Source organism: Mya arenaria, chromosome 14 (assembly GCF_026914265.1).
Source record: "Mya arenaria isolate MELC-2E11 chromosome 14, ASM2691426v1".
Classification (NCBI taxonomy): Eukaryota; Metazoa; Mollusca; class Bivalvia; order Myida; family Myidae; genus Mya; species Mya arenaria.
This window is the reverse complement of record NC_069135.1, coordinates 56198555-56217015: the sequence shown is the minus strand read 5'-3', so window position 1 is coordinate 56217015 and position 18461 is coordinate 56198555. Positions and strand designations below refer to the sequence as shown.

General features: G+C 36.1%; 1 protein-coding gene across 4 annotated transcripts in view; it reads right to left on the bottom strand.

Moving 5' to 3' along the window:
• Positions 1 to 18461, bottom strand: part of LOC128217585 (histone deacetylase 6-like) — a 46076-nt gene that overhangs the window by 15520 nt on the left and 12095 nt on the right. For 3 of the 4 annotated variants that reach the window (XM_052924812.1, XM_052924815.1, XM_052924814.1), the window contains 15 exons: positions 17826 to 17891; positions 16448 to 16507; positions 13374 to 13463; positions 12143 to 12249; positions 11409 to 11534; positions 10132 to 10293; positions 9380 to 9436; positions 8943 to 9027; positions 8139 to 8179; positions 6011 to 6107; positions 4285 to 4356; positions 3082 to 3107; positions 2676 to 2780; positions 2088 to 2156; positions 1347 to 1473 (listed from right to left, as the gene is read on the bottom strand). In XM_052924812.1, coding sequence (XP_052780772.1) covers positions 1347 to 1473; positions 2088 to 2156; positions 2676 to 2780; positions 3082 to 3107; positions 4285 to 4356; positions 6011 to 6107; positions 8139 to 8179; positions 8943 to 9027; positions 9380 to 9436; positions 10132 to 10293; positions 11409 to 11534; positions 12143 to 12249; positions 13374 to 13463; positions 16448 to 16507; positions 17826 to 17891 — 1290 coding nt within the window. Of the gene's footprint in view, positions 1 to 1346; positions 1474 to 2087; positions 2157 to 2675; positions 2781 to 3081; positions 3108 to 4284; positions 4357 to 6010; positions 6108 to 8138; positions 8180 to 8942; positions 9028 to 9379; positions 9437 to 10131; positions 10294 to 11408; positions 11535 to 12142; positions 12250 to 13373; positions 13464 to 15081; positions 15142 to 16447; positions 16508 to 17825; positions 17892 to 18461 lie in introns of all 4 variants that reach the window. The other variant, XM_052924813.1, reaches the window with a different exon arrangement.

Below are 18461 nucleotides of genomic sequence, written 5' to 3'. Positions count from 1 at the left end.
TTTTGTTTTTACATAGTACCCATAGGTTCTGAAAAACAAGGAGCACTATTCCCAACAGAAGGATGTCACTCCCTATCACTGCATGAGCATCATAATAAAGAAATGTTTACTCAAACTGCAAGCTGCTCAATTGAAATAGGTATTTACCTCAAGCATACAGTTTTATAATGTGGCAAAATAGTCGGACTACTAGATTGTCATTCGGACTAGTAAAATATGCCATTATGCTAGTCCAACTGGCTAGTAGGTTAAAATGTTTTTCGTGAAGACTGCGGACGAGAATTCCTTAAAGGTTTTTCTATTTTTAACTCTCGCAGCCATGTTGTGCAGCGGACCGGAACCATTTGGGCAATTTTGGTTAAAGGGCATCCCGATGAACATTTATGTAAAGTTTCATCAAAATCTGATAATCGGTTTCTGAGAAGATGTAGTTTAACGTTTTTTTCTATTCTTAGCTCTGGTGCCCATGTTGTGCAGCAGACCAGAACTGTTTGGGCTATTTTGGTTAAGGACTACCCAAGTAACATTTCTGTCAAGTTTCATTGCAATACGATCATCGGTTTCTGAGGAGAAGTCGTTTAAAGGTTTTTCTATTTTTACCTCTGGGGGCCATCTTGTGCAGTGGACCGAAACCATTGAAGCAAATTTGATAAAAGACCATCCAAGGAACATTTCTGTTAAGTTTCATCAAAATCTGCCGAACCGTTTCAGAGGAGATGTCGTTTAAAGATTTTGCTATTTTTAGCTCTGGCGGCCATATTGTGCAATGGACCGGAACCATTTGAGCAATTTTGGTTAAGGACCACCAAAGGAACATTCCTGTGAAGTTTTGTCAAAATCCGCTTATCAGTTTCAGAGGAGATGTCGTTTAAAGTAAAAGTTTACGCACGCACGCACGCACGCACGCACGCACGCACGCACGCACTCACGACGGACAATCTGTGACGACATAAGCTCCATGTCCTTCGGCCAGTGGAGCTAAAAATACGTCTTGGCAGTCAAAGTAGGTACATTTTAATACTAAAATAGCCCCAGATATGCTCTAGAATGCACCACAGACGTTCCCCATTAAAAAAAAATGGGACCCCCTAGTGTGCGTTGACATTACGACGAGTGTCCCGGAATCGACCCAAGAAATTATCACATGTATGCTTTTAGCCATAAATCATCAATTTTCTATACAATAGACTAGCTAGAAACGACCAGCCAGTGGTCATCACATAGTGACTGGCATGTTGGGGGAACCAGGAAATGTTGACTTAGCCTGGCCCCATTCCTTGCCCACTACTGGTATAGTTACATTCAGAAATCAAGAAACTGGCCTGTTAGGGAGTGGTTATACTCACATAGTGCCAGGGTATGTTCACGTTATATCCTAGCCCCGCCCCCTTGCCCACTCTGGTAAAGTCGCCATCTTGAGACCCAGGGAAGAAGAAGCCCCCATCATATCGGTGTAAGGATATGTACAAGATACTGAAACCAAGTAATGATCTTGTAACACTGCACTTTGCTAAATTAAAAATTCATTCTTTCTATATTACAGCGAAATAGAATTTGACTACACTGTGATGCCATCACCACTTAACTTGTGTTCTTAAAATGCCGCTAGTGACATCAGATAGAAGGGACTGTACTTTGCAGTAAAATCCAGACATTGAAGACTTGAAGAAACAGAATGAGATACAAGCGTACACCCCATATCCCCCGGCGGGGAGGAAAATACCCCGGAATTTCGAGAAACAAGAGGTTGGAGTGCGATATTCTAGCTCTCTGCAAACATACCTCTTGGTTCTTTTACATAATCAGTGTAAAGCGCAGATACACCAGATGCCACTTTCCTTGGTTGAACCAGTACTGAATACACCATTTTCACAGAAATTTCCTTTTAATGCCGAGCACTAGGCCATGAAGCTACTGGTACCATATTTTAACATACTTGGTTTGACGCCGGGTTTGAACCCCTAAAACATCTGCACCCAAAGCAAATGCTCTATCGTTGAGCAATCGGGGAATCATAAACAAAGAATAAGAAACTTTAGCTAAGTACTTACAGAGTGTTAAAATGTAAAAACTATTGAGTTTCTGACCTGGGATCTTCATAGAACATGTGCTGTGTACCGTTACCATGGTGAACGTCCCAGTCAAGAATTAAAACTCTGCAAAAGAATATGTTTTAAATCAATGTCAATCGATGTTTATAATGACCTGTTTATCACAAATATATTCAATATACAAATTCATCCATAACTCTAGAGCGGGTCTTACTTCTTGAAACTATGTTGATTCTGTTCATATATTGCTACAATAGCAACAGTAGGTGTTCAATATTCCAAATGATGGTTTGGGGGCATTAATGGTAGACAAAATACTAAACAACTTCAGTGAGGGTCTAACCTCTTGACACCATGTTGTTTCTTGGTGTAATTCTGCGCTTTTGCAACAGTGACAAACTAATGGGTGTTTCTCTTAGCATGATGGTGTGTGGGCCTCAATGTCTAACAAAATACTAAACTACCCCATGGAGATGTCCTGCCTCTTGACCCCATATTGTTTCTGGGCGTCTTTTGCTACTAAAGCGACAGTGATGAACCAATGGGAGTTTCACACTCAGACTGATTGTGTGGGGGCCTTTAAATGGTAGACAAAATATTAAACAACCAAAGGGAGGGTCCTACCTCTTAATCCCATGTTGTTTCTGGGCATATTTTGCTGCTATTGCAACAGTGTTGAACATACAGAAGCCCATGGGTGTTCCACATTCTGCATGGTGACCAGGCGGCCTGAAAATATCATGCTTAATATTCAATAATAGAATTTCTACAACGAGTTGTTATTAATTTTATATCAATTACACAGTACTTGTGTTCTTTTTATTTAAAGTATCTATGCTACACAGATGTTTTTTTGCAAGAGTAAATGAATATGTTGGAAACAAAATTGTATAGCTTATGAGATCTGAAAAATCTGATTTTATGATTTTACAGATTTTTATAAAAATTGTGTTTAAAGATTTTACAAAATTCTCATTAGATTTTGGTTTAACAATTTTACATCAACCCCATTCATTATGTTCAAGCTTACCTAACTATTGCAACTCCGTTCCGGGACTGAAATACACAGAAAACTTCGTATAAACATTACAAAATGTCCATACTGCTTGTAATTAACAAGAATTTATTCATTGAACAATCTATGGGATCGAGATATTATTGATGCCAAATTATAGCCAATATAGAATTTTTACAAAGACTCGAGCGGTCAAAACAACAATAACAATACATCTAGGACATTACCTCAATTGTACCTTTGGAGAACAGACGAGACAATACTATAAGAAACCTCTTTTAAATGAGCAGGAAAAAAACTTTCGTAATTTCATTTTCTTCTATGAAATAGTCCTTTTGGGGTACACAGTTGTTGTGGCATTTAACACTGTGTAGTTTCGCCTGCATTTTAAGTTCAGGGACTGTATTCAAAAAGCATTTTAGTGACATTTTTCAACTGCCTTTTTTCTAAGTTGAATTATAAAAAAAGTAATAATGTGCGTACGCCAAAAACAAGCAAGAGAATAGTCTTAAAAATAGTCAAGTCAAGTCAAATTTTATTTGTTAAGAAAGGCCTCCGCCCTACAATACAACAAACATCAAACAAAAATATAAAATCATGTGGGTTGTGTTTTCTTATTGTCATTTATTATTTGTTTTTTTAAGAAAGGGTGTATCAACGAATAGGATGATAGTCTACTAAGTCGAGCCACGTCTGCCCGTATTTTACCAGGGCTGACCCCTTGTCTTTTCTCTCAGTGTTACATTTAGATGTCATTTATTGTTGTTACACAACCCCAAATTGGTGGCTTAATTATTCTCTTAGCCTTCAACAATAATGGTCAACTTGCCCCTTTAGGCTTATAAATCCCTCTTTTAACTGCATGGGGTATGCAGTGCGGTAAAGCCATAGTGTAGCCAATAGGCCCGGGCAGACCTTTAATAGCTCTTGACACCTCCTCAGAGCTTACATAATATTCAACAACCATTTTCACACATTTTTCAGTCACATAATATATAAGATGTAATTTATATACTAGGTTTGGTATGTTACGGTGCGGTTACTTGAAGGTACATGTACACACCTGCCCAGAAAGCATGGCATCCATCACATTTAGGGTGCTGCTGACAGTCATTATGGCACATATATTGGTCTCGTGGCATAAAAAAGTACATACCTTAACAGGTAAAGATATATGAGGTTTGGTTAAATATATATCTGAAGGGTTCATGTACATACCTGCCCAGAAAGCACTGTGTCCACGACATTTAGCGTGCCGCCGACCGCCATTTTCGCACATATATTCGTCTCCTGGGATAAAAACATACATATTTCATATTCTGTTCCGTCTAAAATAAAATACATTCAAAACAATACATTGTGACTATCAGAATACATGAGAAGGAGAGAACAATTGATTATGTAACATATTGAATCTAAACTGTACTGAATAACTATTTAATCATGCTTAATATTAATAGAATAACTAGAGATTGCTTTTTTGAAAAAGCGTTTGTCTCCCCTGTTGTGTGGTCGTATCTGAGAAAAAATAAATGATGGACGTGAAATTTGTAATTTTGGACTGGAGATGAACAAAAACAGTGAAGTTTATTTTATTCACCCGTATTAAATAGTGAATATCTACTGCGACCTTGACCTTTAGCCTAGTGATGTCAAAATCAATAGGGGTCATCTACTAGTCATGACGAACTAACATACCAAGTATGAAGTTCCTGGGTCAAAGCGTTCTTTAATTATTGAGCAGAAACGAAGTGTGAAGTACAGACGGACCGACTGACAGACTGACTGACCGACTGATAACAAAATCAATAGGTTTCATCTACTAGTCATGACCAACTAGCATACCAAGTATGAAGTTAATGGGTGCAAGCGTTCTTTAGTTGTTGAGTGGAAACCGTTTCTTCACCTCAAGGTCACAGTGACCTTGACCTTTGACCTACTGATCTCAAAATCAACAGGAGTCATCTACTATTCATGACCAACTAGCATACCAAGAATGAAGTTCCTGGGTACAAGCTTTCTTTAGTTATTGAGTAGAAACCATTTTTAAGCTTAAGGTCACTGCCAACATATTGATTTTTTACATGAAGGTAACCTTGGCCTTTGACCTTTTGATCTAAAAGAAACAATAGGGGTCATCTACTAGTCATGAACAAGAGATGTTTGTCAAACATTATGCCCCCCCCCCCCCCCGAGCCCCGAGCGCCTGGTCACCAAATACCTTAATGTCAAGTTTGAAGGTCATGGGTGCAGGCATTGTCAAGTTATCACACAGACAAGCTTTTTTCATTCAAGGTCACTGTGACCTTGACTTTTGACCCCTAAAGTCATCACAGTTCAGATGCAACCCGAAAGTCAAGTTTGTGTGTATTGTCTTGAATACACGTGTACCAAGTTTCATTAGCATATTCTAATGGTTTTTGAGTTAAGGCCAAGGTTAAAATTTTGGCACAATGCTGATGCAAACAATGACAGTGACACGAAGGCAAAACACAATAGCCCAACTTTTTGTCGTCAACAACAGATGCCCTAATAAAGTAATCCTGACGTACCTAACAAAAGAAAAAAATCTAATGAATCAAAACAAACATTATTCTTCTTTTGGTCTAATCCATCACATTAATATTTCTGTACTACTTTATTTAAATGTTATTTTAATTTGAAAACGGTATAGACTTACCCTACACAGATAGACAAAACGGTATAGACTTACCCTACACAGATAGACAAAACGGTATAGACTTACCCTACACAGATAGACAAAACGGTATAGACTTACCCTACACAGATAGACAAAACGGTATAGACTTACCCTACACAGATAGACAAAACGGTATAGACTTACCCTACACAGATAGACAAAACGGTATAGACTTACCCTACACAGATAGACAAAACGGTATAGACTTACCCTACACAGATAGACAAAACGGTATAGACTTACCCTACACAGATAGACAGAGTTATGTTTATACTGGTAATGCTTGATCACATCAAGATCTCGGTTCTCAAGGTCCGACATAAACTCCACATGGCTTGAGCTGAAAACGCGTATATGAATGTTTGGCCTCTGTTTAATAGTGGTAAATGGAAAGAGGGGGTTTTGGGGCCGGGGATAGGGGACAGAGGTAGAAATGTACACTCCGCATTACTCAAGGAAGCAAGGTGGACAAATCGTCCCAGATCATTTTGACACTCAAAGCCCATTAACAGTTAAGTAACAATCATTTCAATTCAAAAATAAATTAATAATTTGATAAAAATCATCTTTGTCGTGTTCATAGATGTGTGTGCATTCTGACAAACTATGGGATCTAATGTCCAGGATGGGATGTTTTGTCTACCATGTCAAATTATCTACAATGTTTTGTTCACTTGGTCAAAATGATGTGGGAGGTTTTAGGTGACATAGGTGATTTTAATAGATTCTTGAGTTCTTACCTCAGATAAACATTTCAGGCAGAGGAGGAATCAGATTAAATGCTCATGTCAATTCCTAACAAGAATGCTCCTCTAATTTTTATTATGGACAAACAAGGGACATAATTCAACTATCATTAAAACCAGAGTTATGGGGCTTGCTATAAATGTTTGTATTGTCTTTCCCAACATGTGTACCAAGATTCAAATGAATACCTTGAAACGATTTTTGTGTTATGACCACAGTTCAAGTTTTTTATTGCTGATAACAGGGATGCTGACAATAACGCCAAGGCTACGACAATACCTGAACTGTTTTTTTCTAAAAGAGGAGAAAAAACAGACATGCTAAAAAGATGGAAGGAAGGTGGGGAAACAAGCAGGGATTTACATCTGACTACATGTGCGGGTATCTCCAACACTTATAATAAGCCCCGCCTAACGGGAGTGTGCTTACATTACACAGAAATAGAGGAATTTTCTCCCCTGGAAGAGTGTGCCTTGCACAATACTGCACCAAGGCGTGATGGCTGAACTGTTCAGTGCTGCCAACTTCCTTGATATATTCTGAACTATGGAATTCATATTAATTAGTTTAAATATCATTTGTGAACAGTTAATCAAAAACATAGTGGTAATCATAAAAGCATTATTCAAGGCGTACTTGGCATCTAAAATTCCCCCAAAATCCGATTTGTCGCCTATTAAGAGAGCACACAATTGTGCTAGTAAATGTGACCTTGACCTTTGACATACTGACCCCAAAATTATCATGACTCTTTACAAAGTTATTGATCTGAAGCAAAACTGTGAGGCTGATGATGATGCCACCAAACTATAAGTATCTGTCACATGTATGTGGGTTGGAGGGAAATATCCGACCTGATCGCATATGCAGAAGAGTGTTTTTAGGCTTGCTGAGTTACTGGCCACTAAGGGTGCCTGAGGGATGCATTTTTTCATCCAACAAACATAAAGTGAGTGATAAAACATAAAGTGAACATTACTTTTCTTTGCATGAGTGTTGTGTTTAGATATTTCACCAAATTGAGAATGCGAAGATGTTTATTGAGGCAGTTGTTCTGATGCGCAGTAATTTAAAGTTGACATCAAATAGTTCCCAATTGACATCACAAATTTGAGGTTTTCACTTAATTTTGTAGTAATATTTTTGTTGATGTACATTGTTCAGACTCTGCGATTCCAAATTGTTCTAGTTTTAATTCAGTATCATTATCCATTAAAATATCATTCTGAATTGGCACTTAGATGCATGTGAGTCCTCTTACGCCTAACTGTTATGCAAGAAAAAGTAGTCCCTATTTGCCGATCAAGCTTCACAGGAGACTTGCAACAGATATGTCTATTATCGACTATTAATATCAAAATGTCAACACGTGTACCAAGTTTTGAGCAAGTATTGTTAGTTTACACATATCAACTTTGCTACGATTGTGAAACAAGTTATTACAACATTATATTAATCACACTTGTTGGCATGATTTTTGGCGAGATTGTGGTCTTGTGTTGTCGGGGAAACCGGAGTACCTGAAGGAAATCCACTTATCCGGCTTGGTGACAACAAACCAAACTCAAGTATGGTTTATGGTCACATATTGACAACGCTAACAAAAGCCAAGGCTTAGACTTACGTGTGACATAACTCCAGCTCGTGACCTTCAGCAAGGCGGCACTGAAATTTAAAATGAGAATAGTCAATTTTACAAAATCTTACTGCAGCTTGATTCATTCTTCACAGAAATGCAGTGCAAAACTTTCAATTTATAGCTCTATGTACAGTCCAAACTGTCTCAAATTCGACACTCATAAGTTTTTGAACCAAAGAAAAAAATGGTTGAGTCAAGGCATCTTTGGGCCAAGGATATTAATCTGTCAACCATTAACATGTTGCAGTATGGTATTCAATTTTCAGTTGTTGTTTTTTTAACATACAATTTTGTTTTTAGGAGGTACAAATGTGTGCTATTAGTATTTAGTTTATTATGACCAACAAGGAATTCTCTTATCAAGGCAAGTATTTATTTAAACAAGTGTACCCAGAAACAAGCGTAAACACTAGTCTAATGTTACCAGCCGAAAATAAGGGAAAAACTGCTGCCCACATGTGTAATGTCTCTGGCAACATATGGGCCAAGTTTCATTTGAATATCTTGGATATTTTTGAGTTATGACCAAGGTTAAAAGTAATTGCATGTCAACAACAAGACCAGGGCTAAGACAATACCTACAAAACATGCAATTACTTTCATCTAACCACATAGCAAAGTAAAACCTTTGCAAAAATTAAACTCTGTACAGCACATGAATTTTATACCTAGTACAACCTGTTATATCATTATTTAATACTTAGAAGGTGCACTCTCAAAGATTGTCAATTTTTAAAAAAAAAATTGTCTCAGAATCGCCTGATGGGTGGGAAAACTGTAGTTACGTACCTTAAGAAGGAGGCACCTGTCCAGCAGGCCCAGTTCCCGATGTTTATCATAGATCCGGGATATACGCTCCGGCTTCTCTGGGTGGCTAAAACAAGCAGACGGCATACACGTGTCACAGTTTTATGTATATCCTGTCTTTTTTTCTAATAAAAATTAACCAGTAATTTTAATTGCAGAATATACATTAAGCATAACACTTTTTACCAGTGGAATAAAACAGTTAAGAAAATGTTGCATTTAAGGGAAACATACATTTATAATTTCAAGGTTCTTCTGTAGATGGCCCGGTACTGAAATGTTTTTTTGTTATAATTTTCTGCCGTACAGAGAGTACAGTTAAGTACTCTTTATATTATTAATATCAAAGTTATAGATTGGAAATTCATTTTTTGCCTCTAAAAAGTATGCAAACATCATAAATATAATACATTGCTTACTTCGGGTAATCCAGTGGTCTGTGTGCCTTCATGCCGGCATCGTACACTAGGCATGTCCTGAAAGTTCGGCAGAGCAAGACATTTCAGATCTACAGGTAAGGGTCGTACTTGCATTTAATATGCTTTAAAATGTGCCTATTTCATTATAAATTCAAACATCTGTAACTCTATCAGTATGAATACAACTGTTTTGACCAAATAGAAGATGGCCACTTTACAGTTCTTGTAGCACTAAGTATATACTAATTTATTTTAGCTCGAGTCGTTTCCTGGGCAGAGACCAGTACTGTGTCTTTTTTGGGAGGCCATGAGAAAGTACCCCTGGTGGAACCAATAACCTCTTAGGTGAAAGGTAATGGAGTATGCTTTCCCCAAAAATGTCAAATCAATTATTAGTAAATATATAGGAATAAAGAAAAGACAAACTAATAAAGTAAGTAAGTGCAATAAAATAATAATATATATGTTTCAGGTTTTCTTGACCCCCACAAAAAAATCTTTTCTTTGCTTAGGCTAACTGACTGTTGAAAAGAATTGTGCCAAAAACTATAAATATTATGATTTAGAACACCGATGCAATCAGTATTAGCATCACTGGTATTTTTAAAAGCCCCAAACACTTCATTTTTAACTTTTAAAAGAAAAAAAAATCAAACAAATGATAAAAAGATACTCCTCAAGGCAATAAAAAAGGTCTAGGGTCGGGGCAAAAAAAGGGTAGCTCGGGCGACCGGAAACAAACAATTTTTTACCTGTGGGGTGGAACAGCAAGGGACATCTCTGCAATAAGGTGATCAATCGTGTCATCCCATTTTTTCTCATTCTCGAAATACTCTTGCACTGTCGAGTACGGGTAGGAATAATCTAGGTCATACACTGCGTTAGATTTGTCTGTGATAAACTCCACACCGTCCCTGGAATCAATGTAAAAGCTCCGTTTATATGACAAATATTACCCTTAAGGGACAAATATGTTCATATGGATAAACATACCCATAAGGGTAAATTCACCCTCGGAGACAGATTTTTCCTATATACGGAGGTCAGGTAAAATTTAGGGATGCAAACAAATATTCGAATATTCAATCAAACGTTTAGTATTGGAATGTCAAATTTGGTATGTAAAATTTGGTATTCGAATATTCAATTTTTTGTTGTTGTTGAATAGATAAAATAATAAACCTTTTACCTACAACTGTGTTTTTGTGTATATAGTTTGTTTATCTACAACTAGTGGCCTCAAATGCCAGAGGCGTGAATGTGATGACAATACACTATACACGTGCCATATGTCAATTAGAGACATATTGTCAGGTACAATAGTAATTTTGACTTTGCCAATTTAATTTTGCATTGTTTAGTGGAATGAAATTATTCGTGTTGATTTTTGGTTTGAACAAAATGAATTGCTTTATCTAAGACTTTTTTTCTGAAAAATGGGGAAATTCCAAGGCTAATTTTGTGGAAAATCAGGGTCTGTCGAGTGTACCGGCTATGACAAAAAAGGATAAAAAGGCCCTAGCTATTACTATAGCAAATAATAATTGTTTAGTACAACTTCTATAAGATTCATTGTGGTTATAAAATATTTGCATATTCAATCGAAAGAATTATCAAATATTTGAATATCAATTTAGCAATTTGTTTGCATCCCATGTGCATACGGATGAACATACCAATGGGGGTTAATTCACCCTCTGGGGCAAATTTACCCTGTGTATGGAGGTGAGATAAATTTGATTCCGGGTTATTTCGTGTCATATTAATGCAACATAAGACAGTTTACACCGTACCTTTTCAAATTTCCAACAGACATCAAATTCACTGGGAGGCTGCCAAAATCCTTTCCGGACAAAATCCATCCTGCTCATTTTTGTATAGGTGGACATAATCCCCCTTCCCCAACAATTGTTCAAGGCGGACATTATCCCTCCCATCATTAATTCTACAAATTCACTACTCATCTAAGACATCATGTCAGTTGTATACACCTGGTTTACATATTCAATTTCCACCATTGTATACTTACAAAGGAGGCGTCGTGTTAACCCCCGGGAATGTGCACAAGTCTCCCTCCATCAGACTGGTTTGGTAGGCCAGACATGACCAGTACGGTGATAGAACCTTGATGGCATTCAGAATACTCTCCACCACACTGGAACAACAAACTAGGACTTTTTCAAAATATACAAAACTGAACTGAAATCATAAAAATGGTTATTAACTATTAGCCATACCTAGTTTTGCCTCAAAAGTAGGACCGAAATTGGACTAAAAGGCAAAACAAATAAAAAAATTGTGCATCAGTTTTTGGGAAAGAAAAATAAAAATTTCCCATTTGTTTGGAAAACAGGAGTGAGCCTATGCAAAAATATTTTTTCTTATGCACTAGATATTTAGAATAATAATCATAGATATTTCTTTTAATTTATTTTCCCTTATTAGTTCTTACACAACAAATTATTCATTTTATATACTACTGTTTCAGTCTTTAAGAAGTTGCCAGAGATATAAAAAAAACTTTTTTACATGGCTTCACAAGAGAAATTGACATTTGTTCGATTGTTTCTGTGGAAACAAGTTAAGAGAAAACATTTTTTCTGCAATTTCTAAAAAGATAAGTTGCACCAAATCTGACAAAGGAAATATCAGTATGGTGTAGCCTTGACAAACAAACAATCCACTCATAGTCATTGAAATGCTTGCAATGAGTTTACCGTATGTACTACCTTTGAAGTGTTTTGAATTTTAAATTTAACCTACCTGTCAGATGGTTCCTGTGTAGATTTAAGAAGGGGACAGGGGTCCCCTAGCAGCTCCCGGAGGCTAAGGGCCACACCTTCTGATAACGATTTTAGGTTGTAACCACCCTGGAAAGGAAATAAACCATTCAGAGGAGATCATAAAACCCTCCAAAACTCTGGATTATTTAAGGATTGATTAATATTTTGAGTGAATTTCCATGCAGTATGACCACTCGGAAGCAATTTCGGGACTTTTGCAACAAGCCCACAAAAAAATGAATCAATAATTAATTTTTCCTTTTTCACTGTCAGTTTGAATTGCCTTACATTTAAGATATAAAGTATATCAATCGAGAGCAGCAGTATTATAAACAATGATGTTATAATGCTGACTAGTTCATGCAAATTGAACATGAAGTGTTCTCTACAGGAAAGACTATGGCAAAGTTATAATATTATGGTTATTGAATTTTGTTTTTAAAGGGGACCGACACAAGATGGTCTCAAAATGGGCAAATACATTTTTTCCAAAAAACAAGCCTATGATTATCAATATGAGCTAGTATGAGGACGATAATACATCATTTTAGTAATACTTATTAAAATTATTTTGTGTCGCTGTCTTAGCTGAGTTTACCCGTTTAAAAATAGCAAATAATGGTTTCCTAGTTTATAGTGTGTTTATTTAGCATGTGAACATTTTGTGATTAGTACAAATACATATATATACCAACACTATTTTCAAATTAACTGGGATTTACCTTGTAGACAAACGCAGTAAATCTTGAAATTGAAAAAATACGCAAAACTTTGAAAGATACATGTGTCATAAGCGAAGTGTAAGTAAGTTTCGATGACACACACACATCCCTCAGCAAGCTGAGACATTTCATGTACGAAATGGGCATATGTCACAGTCGTTGCCAGCATATTACTCTTAGACCACAGGTAGACATTAGACAATCTTGGAAATCATGAAATTACCTCCAGCATGACCCACACACGCCCCTTCGCAAGCTGGGGCATCATATGTACTTAGAGGGGATACGCCACAGACCTTACCAGTATAATTTTCTAAGATGACAGATAGACATTAATCAAGCATGGAAGAATTGAAATTACCTCCAGCACAACGCAAACACGTCCCTCAGCAAGCTGGGACATCACAACTACTTAGAGGGGCTATGTCACAGGCGTTACCAGCATATTACTGTTAGACAACCGATAGACATGAAAAGACTTGATATTACCTCCAACACGACGCACACACGCCCCTCGGCAAGCTGGGACATCATATGTACAAAGTGGGCATACGCTGCTGGTGTAACTAACATCTCGCCCTGAAATAAACAACATGGCATAGAAATTGACACATAGAAAGTTATTTTTAGCAACAACCATTGAAGAACAATTTAAAGAATATTTAAAACGTTTTAATTTTTTATTGTTAAATATTTATTGTATATTTTTGTACAAGATCTATTAACTTGTTTATCAAAATTAGAGAAAAAATTCATCATATCTTACAGAAGATTAAGTTTTGTTAAAATTAGGCCATACCAAATAATTTCTATGGTTTTGTGAAGGGAAAGGTTTCGGGCTTCCCGATTAAAAAACATCATTTTTTATATGATCAACGATTTTGCCAAATATGTTTAATTTCCTTTTACTTTAATTCCAACAACAGAACACAAGAGTAAACAACCTGTGTCATACTTTGTACTTGTGTTCTTGGCATCTGATATCAGAAACTGATGCATTCTGTGTGATTCCAATGATCAACACACTTAAATACAAGATGTATTTGAACTCCTTTTGCATTAAAATCTATCTAACAATTGAGAAAGGTCCAGAAATGACTACCGGCTTTGGTGTCTAATCTAATGCTAATCATACTAATAATGCATGTATGGAAAATATTAATACCGGTAACTGATAAAAAGATGGTAAACATCTATTTAATAGCTAAAAAACGCACAAATATTAAATAACTGGTGGGTTCAAAAAATTTTTTACAGTGATCAACTTTCGCCAATCCTTCATAAGAACAATTGTTTTCGATATTCATTCATCCTTTTCAGTAAATTAAAACAATTGTATTAATTATGGTACATCTTACTAGGGAGTAAGAATGCATCTTTAATGATCTTGTGATACAGGCATTAAGCTTGTCGGATAAGTGGTATCTTGGTCTCCAATTCAATAAATGATTTTAGCCAATATTTCAATAATCTCAAATCAAACATCAAAAATTGCAATACACTGATTTATTTTTATTTCCTCCTCTTTGTGTTTATTTTCAACATTGACTTAAAGCTGCACTCTCACAGAAATGCCATTTTTACAAGTTTTTTATATTTTGTCTTGGAAAGAGCAATTTTGGCGTAAATATCTGCCGACCGATGATTAAAGATTGCTAACAAACGATCAGATCGCAGATGTTCATATTTATGCTTGAAAATTAATGTTTTATGGCTAACACCGTTACTAACAGTTTAAGAAAAATGCATAAAACATCAATTTTTGAACTTAAATACATAAATCTGTGATCTATTTTTTTGTCAGCAGTCTTATATCACTGGTGTCCATGGATTTTCACAAAAATTGACTCGTTCCAAGACAAAAATAAAAAAGTTGTCAAAAAGTTCGATCTGTGAGAGAGCAGCTTTAAATTCCATTCCCACAAATATGTAAGAAAATAATGAAACTATGACGCTTTTAAATATTATTTCAATATATACGACTAAAATCGACAAAGATCTTTACTGACACACGCCCCAGGGCTGGTATTAATTGGATCTAAGAACGATGTAGCTAATCCGATTACTTGTTATTCATAACTGACATTCAGAGTGAATGAAGTAAATGATGTTTGATTGTAAAATCAAGTTGAATATTGAATACCACCCAAAGTGTATTTTCTATTTAGATTTGCGAGTTTAGTATGCCCCACGATACCTTGACATCTCCGACAGCTGCATCAAACCCGCTTGAAACAAGGACCAGATCGGGAGAAAACTGGCAAGAAAATAAGCAAGACACATACAAAACATACCAGAGATACACAAGCAACCAAAACCACAAAACTTATGGGCTTTGGCATATTTGGCGTGCTAAGGAAGCCATAGTTTTAGTCTGTAAACCAAGGATCAAGCTTTTTGGAAACACAGGTACAGAAATCTCCATTTGTAATTTTTTAATAACCAATTGTACCTGTCCTCTTTTTACTTAGGAAGACACTGTTCAATTATCTTTTGCAAGAAATTTTCATAACTCAAGTGTTTTTTCTTTAACTTAAATGGGATTGAAATTGGGCACCATTAAAAACTGTACAAAAAAAAAAAAATCCTTAAAAGTCACAATTCTGAATACCCCAATATTTTATATCATTATCCTCCATTATTTTCTAGAAAATGCCTTCCTAAAGTGGTCTTTAAAATAAAACACACACTAATCAATGTTCTATTTGTCTCATTTTTTTGCAAATTTCCAACATGATAATCGTTTTCACTTTTTCACAATTAACTGCCCCTTTTTCCACGCCCTTGCCCCATTTTCAATATAATCCTTATCCTTAGATATCACTTACTGATTATACACATTCTGGTCAACTTTTTTTTTACTAATCAAAGCACTTGGATTCTGATCTTAAATTCAAGTTAAATCATAGTTTGATATTGATTATAGCCACAGGCCCCCACAATTACGGTATTGAATTTTTTAACTGAACATCAAATTTGACTAGGCTTCTCTGAGTTAAAAATTAGCTTGATCCTTGCTTACAGTGTTCTGATATAAGTGAAAGTGTTCAGCCACCAGATCAGTACATCACCTGCAGACAGAGAGAACTGTGAAACCATTTATTTCCATGATAAATGCATATACAATATCAAATGTATTTTATTTAGCGAACACACAGTGGTTGGAAGATTACAAGGGGCGCGATTTAGGGCCTTAATCGTAAATTCTTAATATTTTGGCAATCCAGGTTATGCATTTCAAGTTCTGATTTATTTGTGTATATAAAATAGGATTTTCCCAAGAGTACCATTAAGGCCCTATATTCCTCACCTATACTCAAACCACTGTGTGTAAATGGGCAAAGTCATTATCATCAAAATTTTACAGATAGTAAATATGCATAGTTTTAAATATTTACTTACACATGAAAATTTTGCGAATCTGAATGCCCATAAGTAGCCAAAAAAGATTTCAAATTTCACATGATAAGCCAAAGTTTATCACCATGAGAATAAATGTTTCACAGAGAAGAGAGTTACAGTGCTACAACACAAACTACATGCGCATGTACACAAGGTGGTACCTCTGGACAGCCAACAGCAGCATCAAAACCTGACGACACCAGCACCAACTCTGGGTTAAACTGTAAAAGGAAACCCAGGGCATCATTAATAGCAACTTCCATGACCTTCTGCTCAATGCCTTTAAATTTGGCTTTAACCCGGAGATGGTAATATGCCACTGTTTATTCATGTATTACCAATCAAAATAACAAATTAATACATCAGTTAGGGTGGTCTTATGGTAAAGGTATCAGCCTTTCATCCAAGAGCTTGGATGTTCAATCTAAACCATGGGTACCTTCTTACAGTCTCAAAATAGACACCTAAATAGACACCAGTACTGGGTTCTACCCGAGGAACGGACAAGAGCGTGATTCTATAAGAAATCAGATTTTGTTGCAATGGGCTGAAAGAAATATTGTATAAACAAACAATAAATTTATAATTGTGATAACAAAAACACATCAAGCAGATGCTGATGCATGCCTGTTTTAGTTAACCATATTTTAGCCATTTTCTCCTGTTTTTAGTCAACAAAGGGGCTTAACTGATTTTTAGCCAGAGTAGTGGGACTTCATACCAATTTGCCACTCTCTCCTGTTTAATCAACAAAGAGGCATAACTCATTTTAAACCAGAGTGGCAGGACTACCTACAGAATTGCAGACATTCTCCTGTTTAAATCAACAAAGGGGCGTTACTCATCTTTAGCCAGAGTAAAAGGAAATGCTACAAATTTGCTGATGCTCTTACGTTTTAGCCAACAAAGGGGCATAATTCATTTTTAGCCAGAGCAGCAGGAAAGCTTTTAAATTTGTTGACGTTCTCCTGTTTTAGTCAATCAAGGGGTGTAACTCATATTTACCAAGAGTAATGGAATGTACTACAGATCTGCTGACACTCTCCGGTTTTAGTCAAAGGACGTTATTCATTATTTAGCCAGAGTAGCGGAAATGCCATTAAATTTGCTGACGCTCTCCTGTTGTAGACAACCAAGGGGCGTAACTCACCTTTAGCCAGAGTAGTGGGACTTCTTACAAATTTGCTGATGCTCTCATGTTTCAGCCAACAAAGGGTCATGATTCATTATTTTGCCAGAGTAGCAGGATGCTTCAAATGTGTGTAATGCCACAAAGATTTGCATTCAACTGAATGACCAAGTTCCATGTAAATATCTTGAATTATTTTAATATTATCATATGGCCAAGGTCAAATGTTTGCGAACAACATTTAAGCTATAACAGTACCTAAAAGTTTTCTTTTGAACAAAGTACAACCTATATAAGACAAATTAAATTTGTATCTACATGCATTAAAAAAAAATATTAATATTTTTCACATAAATTGTTTAACAAGTTTTACATCATTTTTTTTTATCTTTTTTAGTTCAAACCCTTACCTGGTAGGCTAGCGGCATGATGATCTGTTGGAATATGGAGAGGTAATCACTGTCCCCCAACTTAGTCTGTAGAAAAACATAAACACATCATATTATTTGCGTACCTTCACCAGCCATTCCAATAACTTATAAACAGTGTGTATGTGGTGTACCGATAAATCAGGGTGAGGAATCATGTGACTTCAAAGGGGTTCTCACATTGGTCCCCACGGGCCACAACCGATGAAACAAACAAGTAAGTGGAGTTAATTCCTTAACTTTTTTGACAAAAAAGATAACATTATAAAAATATTTCTTAGCCTATAAAAGACTATGATATTTTCTGCTTCTACACATTTAAAATATTTTAGATTTGCTTGTTTTTGAATGATTCAATCCTTGGCCAAAACTTCAGCTTTGCATTGTTCTACAAATTCCATCAAGTTGAAAGTTTTACCACACGAACAGTCTTCCTTTTTTGACCAATTTTGAGTCAAAATTGAGGCCCAACAGTTTTAGCGGATTTTTGGGCTTGTGTGCATGTCATTTACTGAGAGTAGCTGATTTTAACAGTTTTATGTCTCAGTCTTATTCATTGTCATTTTGGCCCTTAACTTGTGCCCCTTAGGCCTAAAAAAAAAATACATTTGGTTCGGG